The 15,997-nt window shown below is 49.4% G+C and overlaps 1 protein-coding gene across 3 annotated transcripts; it reads left to right on the forward strand.

Moving 5' to 3' along the window:
* The first annotated feature begins 70 nt into the window (after positions 1–70).
* Positions 71–15,927, forward strand: stard9 (StAR-related lipid transfer (START) domain containing 9). 3 transcript variants are annotated; one of them, XM_061301126.1, is made up of 27 exons: positions 71–332; positions 1,601–1,670; positions 2,589–2,705; positions 5,145–5,261; positions 5,342–5,374; positions 5,439–5,500; positions 5,715–5,827; positions 6,172–6,314; positions 6,376–6,443; positions 6,627–6,724; positions 6,814–7,023; positions 7,091–7,188; positions 7,272–7,349; positions 7,412–7,489; positions 7,569–7,748; positions 8,088–8,139; positions 8,207–8,332; positions 8,398–8,483; positions 8,557–8,606; positions 8,671–8,855; positions 8,988–9,444; positions 9,506–13,927; positions 14,204–14,341; positions 14,414–14,597; positions 14,684–14,821; positions 14,903–14,963; positions 15,048–15,927. In XM_061301126.1, the coding sequence occupies exons 1-27, from the start codon at positions 286–288 to the stop codon at positions 15,083–15,085; spliced, it is 7,449 nt and encodes a 2,482-aa protein (XP_061157110.1). In that variant the 5' UTR covers positions 71–285; the 3' UTR covers positions 15,086–15,927. The 3 variants fall into 3 exon arrangements, with proteins under 3 accessions (XP_061157110.1, XP_061157112.1, XP_061157111.1); XM_061301128.1 differs by having other exon boundaries at positions 9,509–13,927; XM_061301127.1 differs by having other exon boundaries at positions 7,415–7,489.
* The last annotated feature ends 70 nt before the right edge of the window (positions 15,928–15,997 follow it).

The following is a 15,997-nucleotide window of genomic DNA, read 5'->3' on the forward strand; positions in this document are numbered from 1 at the left end:
TTGGTTTTTTTGCTCAGCCGCGGTACCGCCCACTCGTGACTTTGGGAGCCCAGCAGGAAGTTCCGTAGCTTGGCTTGTCAGTTTGAAAGTGTCGGTTGGTGTTCGGTACGACGGCGACTTCCCTCCGGTGGAGATGGCTTGATGAGCGGCCCTTACGCGCTTCCACTAACCGCGGCTGTTTGGGAAAGCCATGTCCCGAGTCCCGCGATGGAGACACCCTGTTGAGTCCAACGCCGGGTGCGTTTGTGAGCTGTTGACGCCGACCGGTGGAGCGCTGCAGTCGGCATGGCCAACGTCAAAGTGGCGGTTCGAGTCCGACCGCTCAACGCCAGGTAAAGTCGTCTTAGTTTCTTTAGAAATGAATATTACAATACGCTTCTTTTTCTGATTGAAACTTACAATTTGTGTGCTTTTTCCTGTCATGTTGATTGTTTATCGTGAAGTGGCGCTGTCAACATTATGTCAATAAAACAAAATTATTATTTTTAACTAAACAAAATAGTGCAAATATTCATCTCAATTTCTGAATTTAAGATCTTTTTTTTTTGGTAAATTAATGAAGTAACAATGTTTTTCAAGTGTCACTTTCTTCTTTTTTCCCCCCAAATCAAATGTTCTGACATTTTGACCCATTCAACGTTCTTCGATAGTCACTTCAAATTGTCTTAAACTGGATGGACAATCAACTTTTTTGTATTTGATTGAAAACAAAAAACCTTAACAAAGGCCATTGAAGGTCCAAACAATGTTTTCTTTCACGCACGCTTCCTGCTGTTTGGCACCACAAAATTACTGTCATGCAAATGAGACTGACTCACTGTCCCCCTTTCCTTGGATGCATTTCAATACATTTTTTTCACTGAGAGCCAACAAAATGGCCACATCACTGACAGAAACTGGTAAAGTCACTGAAAGGCACAGTGGAGTTGGACATTTGCATTTAAAAGTTTACAGCAGGTCAAATTAAGTTCACCATTCACTCGTCGCTTATGTGAAATATCGGGGTCTCAAATGTGTGCAACACCGGTTCTGTGTTAGTGCCATTCTCAAATAGTCCAAATAGTTGTAAGAAATATGCAATTCATGGCGAAATATCACTTTTCTCAAAAGTACTGGTCAAAATGTGAAGTAAATAAATACACACACTTTGTGTGTGTGCTGTTTCTGCTCATCCAAAGACCCAGATGCTGGCCTGGATGAAGTCCAGTCCTCTCGCTGTCAAGCCTGGCCTGCTGCATGTTACGCTCTTGTTTTGATTTGAATCTCATCAGGAGCTCTCACAGCACAGCACAGAGCTGACCTGCAACTTACAAGCGTCCAACTAACACTCCAAATTTTTTTGGGGAAGGATTGGATTGGAACATAGCATAGAGCTCCCCAGATAATACTGAGAGAAAGTTGGAGTTTCTTCTCCTCTGCCCAGAAACAACAAATATTAGTGCCGTACCGATGAGCTTAGAGGAGCTTGTCTCAATGTCATAGTGGGCGCACTAGAAAGAGCAGGAACAGCTCAACGACCATTTAACAAATGCATTGTGACAAAACATTTGTTCATTCAACCCAAAATCATAATCACAGTCTTGTTGTCACCGCTGTACAGGGAAAGTGCAGATGGAGGGAGGCTGGCAGTCCAGGTGGAGGACAAGTTTGTGAGGATCCAAAATGTCAAGGTTGGTATTGACATGCTTTTTCTAATTCCTTTATTTGAGTATCACCTGCGAGGGGGAAATATTAGATCACTGTTACGTGAACGTCTCTCTGATGGTGTCCATCAAAACGGTTCTTCTGCTTTTCCCGCCAAGCCTTTGTGAGCCTCCATACACAAGATGAGAAGCTCCGTTCCGTGTCGACTTGAGACTTTCATTCCGAGCCGCTGAGTCTCGGCATGTGGGAACCATTACTTCGTTGGCGACGTCGTCTCGTAATGTGACACCGACCCACCGTGTCTCGTGACCCGTGCTTCGGCGTCCCATTGGCCGGCGCGTTTTACGTTCGCAGAGCGCTTCCGCTGAGATGCGTGTTTACATTTGAGGAAAAGTCTTGCGGTCAGGGGAGGAGGAGATGTGTTACAAATGTGACGGGGCCGAGATAAACCACATCAGGCGGGTCTCGAGGGAAGCATTACTTGCGGAAAGTGGGACTCCTTGAGAGAGGAGATGAAACATGATGGCAAAATGATCACAGTGAGCATCAAGTTACTTAAAGGATGTCAGAGATTTGTTCATGCCAGTCACAAGCGAGCCTGAGCCCAAAATATCATGCTGAAAATATTGAAAGATGGAGAAAGAGCCAAATGTTAGGCCAACAAAAATATACTTAAAAAATAGTCCTAGAAATAATTTTATTTTTGAACCAAAAAAACAAAAACGCAACCCCAACATACATTGTCCACAAGTCATTTGCTACGCCGACTTTCCATTGCTCATCATTCTTGGTTCCCCGACAGTAAGCAGAACGGTGTCAAGTGCACTGAGGCAAGCCGCGCTCCAAGCGGCGCTAATGACCCAAAATGGCTTGCTCACAAGTTTCCACTTCAAACGTTATTTATTTATTTCTTTGTAAGATATGAACCACTTTGCGTTCCACAGCTGGAGGCACGCGCCGACCACGGTGTGGATTCCCGGGAGAAGCTCCTGGAGTTCGGCTTCGACTACTGCTACTGGTCGGTGCGGCCCGATGACCCCCGCTGTGCGTCGCAGGAGGAGGTCAGTAAAACAAAAACACAGATCTGGTAGCTGCCATGCCTCCCTCAAATTGCCTAATTGACATTTTGTGATTTTTTTTTTTTGGGCTGTTTCTCATCACAACTGACTTTGTATTTGGAGAAGATGTCAGAATTCAGGACTTTGCATTCCGTTGTTGACCCGCGGTGGGCGAAAAGGACGCCGTGGGTCAGCAGCGGGAATGCCGGAGAGAGCCTTTTCTGAAACGCTCTTGTTTGAGCTGACGCAAACGCTTGTGGAGTGAGACGGAATTTTAACTCGTGCCTTTCCAGCCCGTGCGACCGTTTCCCGCCACGCCCGACCGACGACCCCCCGGGGATAGCTGAGCGCGGCTTGCCAGACTCGTTTACAGCCGAACCGAGTGGGGGTGCAGATGTGGTTGACATAAAAAAAAAAAAAAAAGGTTTCTATCTGGTTTTGAGGGAGGAGAAGCGCCCGCTGCTAAGGAGAGGAATCCTTCAAGCGAAAAAACTGTGCTCTGACCACTCTGCATTTTCAATTTTACACCAAAGGAAGCGCTCCATAAATAGACGAGAGGAAAGGAAAAAGATCACCACAATGCTCCCAGCCTTTTTTTTTTTAGTCTGTTAGTTTTTTTATTTGGGGGCTAATGAAAAGCTCCCCCCCCCCCACACACACACACGTATTGTTCTTCGACGCTTGTAAACAGTCAACTGCTCAGAAATGCGAAAGATTATGAGTTTGCACTCAGGGGGGAAATACGTCATCCCTGTTGGAGTTTGGCTCCAACTTCCCCCCCCCTCTTCCATCCTCCGCCTCCTTGGATTTGATTCTCACAGTTTGTAGGTCTGTGTGTCAGTGGGAGAATAGTCGCTCTGTTTACAAGAATCCATCTCACACACACACAGTACAGAAATGTAGGCCATACTGACAAATAGATGATTAGCGTGGAATTTCAACGGAGGTATCTACAAGCGAATCATTAATCCGGCTGCCGTATTTCTGATAAGGAAAATTTGTATTCAGTCGACTTCTGTGTGGGCATAACAATCGGGCACTCTGTCATCACAATTTGTCTTTGCGTTGGAAAAATTAACGTCCCTCCTCAAACAAAAAAAACCATGCTGTGTGATGGTGGCATTAATGTAATAAATAAATTGGTAATTGGTAAAAATATAAATCTCGCACCTGCTTTTTTTTTTCTCGAGCTGTACTATCATCCGCAGTCCTCCCTCCCCTTCAGCGTTGAGCTAATTCGACCTACAAATTGGGTCCCCAGCGTGACAGACGAGAGCATTGTTCCAACGGAGTTCCACATATTTCTCCCTCTCCAGAAATCTCTTCTTTCTCTCTCCGGGTCACGCACATGGGCAACATTTTCGACTTTGGCTGAGTGAGGCCAGCTGTTGCGTTTAAAGGGAACCACTCGCAGAGCGTGGGACGCCAACAGAGAATTTTTTTTTTACCCTCTGCAGCTGTTTAGAATTGTTTGTGAGAAAAGCCGTCGACTTGCTCCTTGCAGCGAGCTTGTGTTTTTAAACTGCAACTTGTTGTGAGGTTCGGTGCCACAAAAAAAACGCACCAGAAGGAAATCTGGGTTCAGCTTTTCCTGTCTCATTGTTTTCTCCAAAGGCAAACACTTTGTGCTTTGTGCACAACCCAAGCGAGCTCCTTCCCGTCCCCCAAGACACGTTATAGGCGCCCACTTTCACCGGACTGCAGTTGTTCGTGCCAACCACCTCCTCCTAAAAGTTACCGGCTGTCTGCTTTCAAATAGAAATGCCCAAGCGAGTGAACTTCCTGATTCTTTCCGACCCCCAGACTTGCGGCGGTCCCTGTGGAGTGATTTTTAAAAAGGTCAACTTCAACAAGGCCTTTACGCTTCTTTTGAGAAGCAGAAAGTAGCGAGCTAACCCTTGGTGGTCACAAAAGCTTTTATTCAGCACGAGTTGCGTCACAAAAATCACACTTCCATCGTGAAAGAGGGGGCCTGCTGAGAAGTGTATCTCCAGAAGTGCTTGGTCAGTGGATCGTCCCGCTCCTAAACGCGCCGATTCACACGCTCCTTCAAAGGACATCGCTTAAGGGGGCTTTGGCGAGGCCTTTCAAGCAAGTCCAACTTAAACCCATCCCCGTCGTTTTGTTATCTTGCCGACTCGGATTCTCCCGGTGCGAACTTTGTTGAAAGTGTGCCCGTCTTTGATCTTTGCTAGCAACGTTGAGAACATTCCTCCGCACTTGCTCCGGTGTGTACTTAGTCGATGAGACTTTACGGTCCAGACCCCCAACCCCTCGCTGATCCGGCACTGTGTTATGCTTTGGAGGTAGAATGAGAGATCAGGTTGCCCCCCCCCCCCCACATTACACACACAGCCATTCCAAACATGTTACCTTTGGATGGATCGCTGGAGTTACCAAATCACACCAGTCTTGTTTCCCGTGCATGGGTTTCTCGCTCAGGTGTTCCAGGACTTGGGTGTGTCGGTGCTGGCCGGCGCTTCCGAGGGCTACAACGTGTGTCTGTTTGCTTACGGCCAGACGGGATCCGGCAAGACGTACACCATGATGGGCACGCCGGTGAGCCGAATACCTTGCCATGAACCAAATGCTGAACTGTTTTTTTTTTTTTTTAATGTTCCTATTTGTTTTCACTCTAGGACTCTGCAGGTTTGACACCTCGGATCTGTCAGGTAGGTTAGTGGATTAAAATGTTCTTTACTTTGTGACTTTAACATGACGAATTTGCCGTTTAAGGGCCTGTTGCGGTCTGAGGCGCCGCTTCCCGACGGGCAGAACTCGAGCAGAGTGGAGATCAGGTAGTGCTTCATTTGTGTCGTCTCGTTTTACTCGAAATCCAAACGCAACGGCTGGCCCGCAATGCTTGGAGGCAAACCGAATCCGACGAAACAAGTTGTTCCTGTTCTCAAATGTGTTTGCGCACCTTGCCGCTTATTTGTTGTGCCTAACTCTTGTTCCAGTGAGTTTGAATTAGTGTTAATTTTTTATCTTTTTATTTTGTTGGCTGTACAGTTTTCTGGAAATCTATAACGAGCGAGTACGAGACCTGCTGGCGACCGGCGAGAAGAAGAAGAGAACCTCCTTACGAGTCCGGGAGCATCCTGAGAAGGGCCCCTACGTGCAAGGTGGCCATCTTTCTTGGTTAATTTGATACTTTTTGGGCAGTTCAATCTAATTCCCTCCATCCTCACCACACACATCTACTCATTCCAAAGCAATCCCAGGTGACCACAGGAAGTGAGCTCATTTCCTGTGAGCTCCTTGAACGCACCACGTGCTGCATTTGGAGTCACTAGAGCCCATCTGTTGCACACGTGTGTGTTTGAGACTCATTTCAGTGGCGTCTTAAAAATTGACTCAATTATTGGCTGATGTCATGCCTCCACTTAATTTGAATAAATGTCTTTAGAAAGACAATATGACCGATTTTTTATTTTTTTTCTGGTCGCCGGTTTCATTTTGTCTTCAGAGCTGTCGCAGCATGTGGTGTCAGACTGCCAGCAGGCCATGGAGCTTCTGGAGGCAGGCGTGGCCAACCGCATCACGGCGGCGACGCACAACCACGACGCCAGTAGCCGCTCGCACGCCATCTTCACCATCCAGTACACTCAGGTCTGACGGCCGCCGTGAACGCGCGGGAATGCCGAGAGAATCTCATTGTTGACGTTCGCAGGCCACGCTTGAGAACAACCGGCCTTCAGAAACCCTCAGCAAGATCAATTTGGTGGACCTGGCCGGGAGGTGAGAGCCAAAGCTGACAATGCTGCCCTCTTGTGGCTGAAAACATAAATGCAGCCTTACTCCACACTGATTCAAATCTATACAATTTTACAAAATGATTCAAAATATAAATCCATTCATAATATAAATATATCTAATGATTCATATTTTATTTTTTTGTAAAAATATTTTGGGCGCCTCTAGCGAGAGAGCAGATCCCAACTACTGCCGAGACCGACTAACTGAAGGCTCCAACATCAACAAGTCGCTGGTCACGCTGGGCATCGTCATTTCCGCCCTGGGTTAGTCATCTCATCATTATCGATTTCCCCCCCACCCCCACCCCCACCCCAAACCTCCCGGGGCGTTCACGGTCCGGCTTGGTCCGCAGCCCAGAACTCGCAGATGTCCAGCAGCTGCCAGAGCATCAACAGCGTGGCTTCGGAGGGCGACGGCAGCACGGCGGGCAGCCACGGGAGCTTCCTGTCCGGGGCGGGGAGCGCCGGCAGGAGGCACTGCTTCATCCCCTACAGGGACTCGGTCCTCACCTGGCTGCTGAAGGACAGCCTGGGGGGCAATTCCAAGACCATCATGATCGCAAGTACGTCCAGCATGTGGGGAAAAAAGTTTCAAGTTCAACAACTGAAGCTCTTTTTTCTTCCTTGCAGCCGTCTCCCCCTCCGCCAGCTGCTACAGCGAGAGCCTCAGCACCCTCCGCTACGCCGCCCACGCCCGGAATATCGTCAACAGGCCCCGGGTCAACGAGGTCACTAACCTGACATCACAGAGGTTCCTCTCAATCGATCAAAATGGAAACAAACTCCAAAGAGCGGCTTAACATCTGTGCAGGACGCCAACGTGCGGCTCATCCGGGAGCTGAGGGAGGAAATCGACAGGCTCAAGAGCATGCTGCTCACCTATGGGATGGTAAGGCTTCTTCTACATCGTCTTTGTTTTTTTTTTGTTGATTTCCTCCCCCACCTCGCCAGCAGCGAGATCCCAGCCCCTCCCTGAGTGACGAGAGGGACGGGACGCTTTCGGACATGGTGCTGCAAAACGAGATGAAGGTAAACGCCTGTCTGGGAGGGGGGGGCAATTTTGTCAGCCAAGTATTTATCTTCAATGTTCCTCCTTGGCGTTCCTCAGGTGGAACAGCTGACCAAGGACTGGTCAGAGAGTTGGCGGGACAAGCATGAACTGCTGGAGCGCTACAGCGTGGACATCAACCGGGACCGAGCCGGGTTCCTCATCAACTCGCCGCGTCCACACCTGCTGGCCTTGGATGGGGACGTCCTCAGCACCGGCGTGGTCTTCTACCACCTCATGGTGAGGCGGGCTCTGTGTGTGCTGGACTGTTGGATAAGCAGCTGCTAAGTTAGCCTCCACCTTTGCTCAGCTCTTTGTCAGCATTTCACTTTTTCAAGCTGTCTTCACTAAGATCTTTTGTCCTTTTCTTTGCTAGATTCTTCTTCTTCTCTTGCTATTTCTCTGTTCCGCTACAATAAGAAAAGGTAATTGTCTTGTCTGCTTCTGTCCACCACCCGCCTCGAAAAGAGGCTCAGACTCTGAGTTGGATGTTGAGAACCTCGCGTCTAGCCCCTCTTTGAATCGGCCAGTCAATGAGAAGAAATGAAACGAAAACGATTGCACCCGTTTTCATTCCAGGAAGGACTTACCCGCATCGGACCCCGAGACCACTTGGAAGAACCGCAAATAGGTACGAAAACACATCACTCACAGTTTACTATTCACAAATTATTTTTAATTTGATTTCATTTGATTAGTTTTGTCAGGCGGTGCCAGCTGTGAGATCCAAAACGACGGCGGCGTGGTCACGCTGAGGCCGCTGCCGGGTTGCGTCTGCCTTCTCAACGGCAGGGAAATCACTGAGCCCAACAGGCTGGCGCAAGGTCGGGAAAATGACTCCACACTTTTAACCCCTTCCAGAATGTTACAAAAAGATTTGTGTGAGCAGGAATGGTGATCACCTTAGGAGGGCTTCATAAATTTCGCTTCAACCACCCGGCGGAGGCGGCCGTCCTGCGGGAGCGTAGACGCAGAGTACGCTCAGCTTGGCTCAAACATCTCGCTTGTTGTTGCCGTGTGCCGAATATTTTGCTTTCTCTGCCCTCAGGCAAGTGAGGGCACCTACGCTGACCTTGGCCCTCAGACGCCAAACCAGAGGTACACGCCCTAAAAGTCCAATGGGACCAGTCTCTCGGTCTGACTCGTGCGTCTTTCGTCACAGCAAAACGAACGAAGAGTCGTCTGCGTTGCGTTTGTCCCCCGGCGAGGAATCGACTGCCAGGCGGCGTTTGCAGGAGCAGCAGTGCTATGTGGAGGACTTGCGGCAGGAGATCGGTTCTGAGCAGAGGCGGGCCGAGAGCGAGCTGGAGAGGGAGCGGGCCCAGCTTCAGCACCAGCATAGCGAAGGTAAGCAAAATTGAAAGGGCCAAAATGGCTGCTTTGGACTGAATTGGACCACTTTAATTCCATTTATTTTTCAAAAATTGTGAAATGATGAATTGTGATTCAAAAATAAGCCGTGATTTGTGAAACCAACAGTCCAGGATTGGATCGTCCAGGAGAAGCGTCACCTGCTGGCCGTCGAGCAAAGAGTCACGCAGGACCTTGGGGTTCAAACGGACTCCCGGCCCGACCCCCTTCTGAAGTGCCTCAACAGATACGTGTTGGACGAGCAGGAGGGTCAGAGAGACAAATGTCCATCGCTGGTTGTCAGGGCCAAGAAGAAAGCAGTCCAGGAGGAGCTCCTGAAGCATCACGCCCTGCGTCGTGCAGAGAGCCGCCTTCGCCGCAAGAAGCTGCAGTTCCAGCTGGAGAGAATTGCCCGCAAGAGGCGTCTGCTAGACGCAAAGAGAGAATTGCAGCAACTGGAAAAGGCCCTGCTCGCTGGACAGGAAAGCCCTGAGGAGGGGTCTTCACCAAGATTCATTTCCCCGAGATCTTCCTTCTCTGCGGATCTGGCGTCCCGACTGTACCCACAGCAGTCCCCGACATTCAGGTAAGCATCTACAAACTCCTCAAAACATCTTCTGAACTCACAAATGTTTCCGTTCCCACAGCAGACAGTTCCTGAAGAGAAATCAATCCACAGAACTGACCTCAAAGTCCACATCTCCTGCTTGCGTTGGCAGCAGGAAGTGGCTCTCAGACGAGTGCCTCCCCCGGGAAAGGACCCGGAGTTGCTCCGATTCACTTCCCTCCGGACGAAGTCAGTCCTGCCAAGACAGGCGAAGATCTTCTGAAAACATTGCGCCGAATTCCAAGACGGAGGAAGGATCGCTGGATCAACAGCGTCAGCGGCGCTTTGAACGAAAACCCCTGCTGCCACAAAGAGAACTTTCTTTTAAGAACAGATCAGAGCAGAATCCAGCAGCTGTTCCCAAGTTACCACTTTGTATCCCCACACAACCACCTGGCAAAGAAAATGTAGCGTCCAAAACAAACGTACCAGCAAGTCCTTGCGTGGATCTAAAAAGACAATCACAGTCTGGTGTCACCAGGAAAGCCTTCTCTAATTTCGTGCAACCTCCATTGGATTCCAACAACCCCAACGTTGTAGAAAAGATGCCCAGTCGGTCTCTTGGCACCCATGAAGATTGCAACGTGGTGAGTAGAAGTTCGAGTAAAACAGCCATCTTGTGTGATGAGCTCGAACAAAACCTTCCGTTTGAGGCTTCGAGACGATGGCACAGCACGCAGGCTCTCATGAGCAAGACGGGCCAATGGGTGGAAAGGCAGCAACGTGAATGGAAAGTAGTCGGGGAACGGCACGAAGCTGCCTCCGACTCCGACAGCATCTTCTCCCTCGATTCTTTAGCCTCGGCTCTTGTGCTGAAGAGTGCGCAAGCGGCGCAGAGCGAAGCGGACAGCGAAGACAGTGAAATGTCCAAAGACTCCTTAGCGGCGGAGAAACGTTCTGCTGTGACCAGCTCTTGCCGAAAAGTTGTTCCCACGTACTCTTTGGTTGCTGATCACCCGTGCGGCAACAAGACGATGACGGACGCTCTAGAATGGGGCAGCTGTCCAGAACAGGTTCTCTGTGCAGGGATACACTGGAGCAAAACAGATATCCACAAATCAACATCTGAAATTCCAATAGAAGACAATTTCAAAGAGGCGCAAAAAAGCCTACCTGGTTCTGCCCCGGCGAGGTTGTCCGAAGACCCGCCGCCACTTACGGATGCTAGTTCCTCCCATGAGCTGGCAGGCGGTACAGAGAGCCACCGAGATTCTCCGTCTTTCCGAAAAGAAAGCAACCGACGTTCCAGCTCAGTCAGTGTGAGCCTCTCCGACAGCCCAAGTCCATCCGAAGTTGATAGCTTAACATCAGCCCCCCAAGGGAAGGACCAAGCAACCGAGACTCGAATATCAAAGGAAGAGAAAGACAGCGAGCCTGAAAGTTTCCTGGCGGATCCTGAACCATCGGATCAGAATGCCGCCAAAGATGTCGATGCAACGTATTTTGCCTTGCAACCTGAAGCAGCTTGTAAAAATTCCAGGAAGCGAAACCAAGAGTTGCAGGAGGCTTTTGAGGGGAGCCTGAAAATTCCAAAAAGAAGCCCTTTACCTCTGGGGGATAAACGTTCTGATAACAATGAAAAGAAAAACTCTGATATGGGAATCTCCAACTTTGGATTTGAATCCGCTGGTGTTTCTGATCCATCGCTGAAGAAGCCCGTGAAAGCCAGTGAGCCCTCTGTGGGCGACGTCAAAGTAGATCATGTCGCAGTAAAACAAGTGGTTGCCGATACGAAGGAGGCGGGCTGTCAAAGTGGTCACCCCGCAAGAATGTATTGCTGTCAGTCTGAGGCCATCTGCAGCGCCATCGACTTGAGAATCTCGGAAGTGGTCCAAGAGCATTTAAAGCGCTCATTGATTGGCAGCGGTGGCAGCGACTGGAATCCGAGACTTGTCTCTGATTTTGTTGATCAGAGAATCAATCAGCCAATGAAAGCGACGTCCAAGAGCGAACAGGTGACCGACCACGGAGAAGCTCCTGAAGTAGAAGCTCTTGCTCCATTGACAAAACTTGACAAGAGACCAGCTGGCCGCACCAATGGAACCAACGATGCGATTCAACCGAACAACAGAATTGACGTGAACGCACCATCGCTAAAGGAAGCTCGCAAGTTCTCTTCTGATGGATGTGACGTCACTGATCCCCCACAAGGAAATGAACCTTCGGTCAAAGGGCGAGATCTGCTCGGCAGTCAGTGCTCGAAAGACTCCACCAATGGATGTCAAGGTTGTTCGTGCAAGTTTGGCAGAACTTCCATCGAACCTGAAGGACCTTGTGTGAGTCACTCTGAAGTCCCAGAGAGGTTTTCAGCATTAAGGAATGAAAAGATGAGTGGCTGCGGATCTGAAACGGCGACCGTTGGCACACAATCTCGATTATCTCTGCTAAGTAAAAAGTCCAAAAGGTTCAGGAGGACCAAAATACAAGCTACCCCTTGCTCTTCATTACAGACGTCATCATCGGATGAAGACCAAAGCTCCAACAACCGGGCATCTCCTCAACTACGACTTGAGAGTGAAGGCAAAACGGATGCTGACATTTCCAAAGTGAATCCCAAAATGGAGCTGGTCAAAGATGTTTTGGTTTGCAGAAAAAGATTCTCGTTACCTCCGCAATCAAGAACCAAAGACCTGCAGGATGCGGTCAAGTCTCAGGAATCCCTCATGCATTTTGCCTCCAGCGACATCAACCCGTTTGTTCACCAGTGGCAAGACAGCGACCGCTCGCGCTGCAAGAACCCCGCCTTCGGCAGTGCTGCCGATCTGTCCCGCAAATCTTCGCTTTTGAACGTGGCTGACAAACGCCTTCCGAGGTGCTGTAGCGTTGACAACGGCCTAAACGGGCAGAACCCGCCCTTCACTTCCCATTTGAGCACCTACGCTGCCCACAAAAGGCTCTCCAGCACGCTGAGCAGCGTCGAGCCGGCGGTCACCAACACCTCATCCGGCGGGTTGGTCTACTCGTCCGATCCAGAGTCCAGTCCAAGCTCCAACCGGAGAACCACAACTCCAGAAAAAGTAGAAGGCATTCAGAGTGAGTCGGTCTCCCCGCAAAGGAGGGAGGGTCACAAAAGAAGCCACACGGACGTTCCCAAGACCCGGGTTCAAATGAACGAGTTCCTGACATGGGCCAGTATGGAGAGCATGTCCGTCCACATCTCCAAACTGATCCACAGCACCTCCGACCTGCTGGAAGATGTCCAGGGATTGAGGACGGGTCGCAGGTTGAGCGGGTCAAGCCCTCGATCGATCCCCAACGTCAGCGTCAACTGCTCGACTCAAACCGCCTCGAACGCCGGCGTTCAGACGAGACCTTTGACACTGACAAACACAGAGAGGCACCAAAGATCCACATCCCACGAGATCAACGTGACATTGAGACTGATTGGCGCTGAGGTGATTTCACCCGACAAAGACTCGGGTGACAGAGAAGACAGTACATCGAATGTCTTCCAACCTGGGACTGTCGGATGCCAAGGCCAAATAAGATCAGCCCCCGTAAAGAAAACCTTGCCTGAGATTTCGCACCATCATCTTACCGCCGCCTCCAAAAACAGCTACAGACCAAGCAGACAACAAGAAAACCAAATCCCTTGGCTGAGAAACTCAAAGCCTGCGACGACATTCACAGATCGGGCGCTGTCTCCCATTGTCGCTGTGGATGTCCGGCAACAGTCCAAGTCTGGAGGAAGACATCAGCATGGACGCGTGGACAAGACTGAGGCTTCTTGCAGGTCATCAGGACCTGATTGTGGCTTTTGCTTCGGTAAATCACCAGAGAAGGTCTGTGAAGTGAGTGCTCCAAGCCTTAAAGACTCTGAGGATTGCTTCCAAAACTCACCAGTGGACCAAAGAAATACAAACACCCATCCTCAGCCCAAATGGAATTCTACTCCTTGGTCAGACTTGCAGAACTACGCCGCTACCTCAGGAAAGACAACCAATGTTGTCACCCAATCCAAAGGTACAGAATGCACCAAACCAGCCCAGCAAAGACCTCAAGGCATCGTCCCTTTTAGCGGCGATAGCTGCAGTCCATCTTCGACCGCGTCCCTGACGCCCAGCGAGTGCAGCACTGACATCCTGCTGAACGCTAAACCCATCACCAGAGTGGACCCTGAGACATTACCCGAGAACCTACCCCTGCACAATAAGTTCACCAACTGGTCCGGCATCCACCCTCAGCGCTCCACGTTTACAGACACCGGTGAGAGCTGTGCTTCCAACTCTGAACGAAGGTTAAGAGAGATCGAGCGTCTGCGTCAGGAAAGGGAGCACGTGATGGCTTCCGTCGGCCTCGGGGCCAGCTCCACGCCGCTGACGGTGGAGCTCGCCGAGGCCAAGCTGCACTATGGCCTCGGAGAGACGGACGCCCTGCTCCAGATGCTGTCTCCGAGATCCACGGAGGATCTCCGAGTGAATTCGTCGACGTCCACCCTTGGAAAACAGCAGCTCCACAATAGGTAAGTGTTCTGCTTGTAATGGACTGACAGAGTTGTCATCTCTGGAACAAGGATCTGGACGTCCTGGAGTACCTCCAGTACTTGATTTGGCACTAGGTTGGTCCAAATGGATGAATATCTACTAGAAGCTTGGACTGTGTAACTTTTTGTAAACTTTAACCCTATCCCACGGACTGACCATCCGACCCACTGACAGATCATACGTCATATTTTTTGGTGTGATGAGTGGTCAAAAAGCTTGGTTTTGACCTTATGTAACTTTTCTTCCCTTCCTAGACACCGTTTGAGCATCGAAGGTTTGCATGAAAAGACAGAGGTCCATTCTCAAACGAGTCGTCGGGCTCGTAGCCTGAGCCCTTCCAGGCATCGTCCCCCGACCGCGCCCGGCCCACAACTGAAGCCAGAGAACAGCAGGTACGATATCGCAGACTTATCCCATCTCAAACCTGTTTTTTCCTTGCGCCTAACTCTACCGCTTATGGGTAGAATACGAGAGCTGGCGAGCGGCGACAGCGCGCAGCCGTCGGACATCGGGCAGCTGCTGCGCGATTACGGCCGCGCTCGACAGGAAGCCATGAGCGAGATCGCCAAGGCGAGGGAGCGACTGCGCCAGAATACCGAGAAAGAGAAGAGAAGGATTCAAGAGCAGCTTTTATCTCCAGAGTCTAAGGTACAGTCTAATCCAGAGGTGGGCCGTCTAGAACCTGAGGCTCATTTCTTTCATCTGGACCACTGACCTTTTGGGGGGGTGGGCAGGATGATCCGAGGCATGGAAGCAGGATCAGCAACAGTACCTTGTGCACCGGATCCAGCCTGAGTCTGTCATCTGGACCCACGTCAGGGTACAACAGCGGCAATCCTCTGCAACATGGCCACAGACTAACTCCTGGACATGTAGGACATTCCCGACACGATGCAAAAACTCCAATCAAGTCCAAGACTTGACCAAAACTGTGACTGCTTCTGTTTTTTTAGACCACCACGTACCCGGAGGAAGGGAAGAAAGTCTCCTCACGAAGCTTCATTTCCGCTCGGGGTAAGTCACAATTTGAGAATTTGGTGCTCAGCGCGGTTGAATAGATTCTGTATAAATGGGGTGATTGTCCGTTTTCTGTATTAGACGCCCGTCTTGAGCCCCCGATGACATCACGTAGGTAAGCGGCCATCATGGCCGACCTCGCGGACGGGGAGGACACGTGATTGGCCGTCCAAGACTTCATTTTGCACCTGACTTTTTTTTTTTATTTAATTGAGGTTTTTTTTTATTTTTACACAACAAGAGCACTATTTGTTTCCTCCGAGCAGCTTTATTTTTCTATGTATGTAGATTATTTTTATTTTTTTTGGCTTTCTACAATCGTTATGCTAGTTTACCCAAAGATACTGCATATTATGGTTATCATGTTGTTGTTTTTCCACCCGGGATCAATCTATTTCTATTTCCATTGTTATAATGTGGGCGGGGTGGTCATGGTGTGTCTTTTTTAATCTGGAATTCCAATGGGGCAAAAATAATAATGGATATTGCTTCAATTCTAATGGTTTCCTTGGGGTGGGGGGGGGTGGGGGGGGGATTATGATTTGACAGTTTGACCTCGGAGGAAACCTTTTGTATTCCCAATTTGATATTTGGGACTGAGTCATTCTAAGGAAGACCATAATGTGGACAGTTTGACCCTGTGACAAGGGAAAACCAAAGACAAGAAAACAAAGCACAATGAAGCAACACAGTGACTGGCATTTTTTTTGTTTTGTTTTTTTGCTGTCCATTTGTTTTTTGGTGTTGAAACTTATTTATGTTTTGAATTGTAAAAGTGTGTTTTTATAAGCATAAATATTGCAATTTTTGCAGGTTTTTTTATATATTACCAAAGTTTTCCATGTGTCTTTTTGAGCAAACTACACATTTTAAATATTGAATGTATTGTTTTATTATTTTATGTCCTTAAGCCTTGAGCCCTTGCTTTGAAAGGCACTTAATAAATGTCGCTAATTTTGAATTATTATTTTTTTTTTCTGTTACACTTTGGGTGTGTGTTTATGTGTGCGGGGGGGGGGGGGGGGCTGTCT

Source organism: Syngnathus typhle, linkage group LG16 (assembly GCF_033458585.1).
Source record: "Syngnathus typhle isolate RoL2023-S1 ecotype Sweden linkage group LG16, RoL_Styp_1.0, whole genome shotgun sequence".
Classification (NCBI taxonomy): domain Eukaryota; kingdom Metazoa; phylum Chordata; class Actinopteri; order Syngnathiformes; family Syngnathidae; genus Syngnathus; species Syngnathus typhle.

What these genes read in the sequence shown, in the direction of transcription:
- stard9 (XM_061301126.1), top strand. Translation starts at nt 286, where the DNA reads ATGGCCAACGTCAAAGTGGCGGTTCGAGTCCGACCGCTCAACGCCAG. An exon ending in TCACCATCCAGTACACTCAG is followed by an intron (nt 6,315 to 6,375) that starts GTCTGACGGCCG and finishes TGACGTTCGCAG; the next exon opens with GCCACGCTTGAGAACAACCG. An exon ending in TGCTGCAAAACGAGATGAAG is followed by an intron (nt 7,490 to 7,568) that starts GTAAACGCCTGT and finishes GGCGTTCCTCAG; the next exon opens with GTGGAACAGCTGACCAAGGA.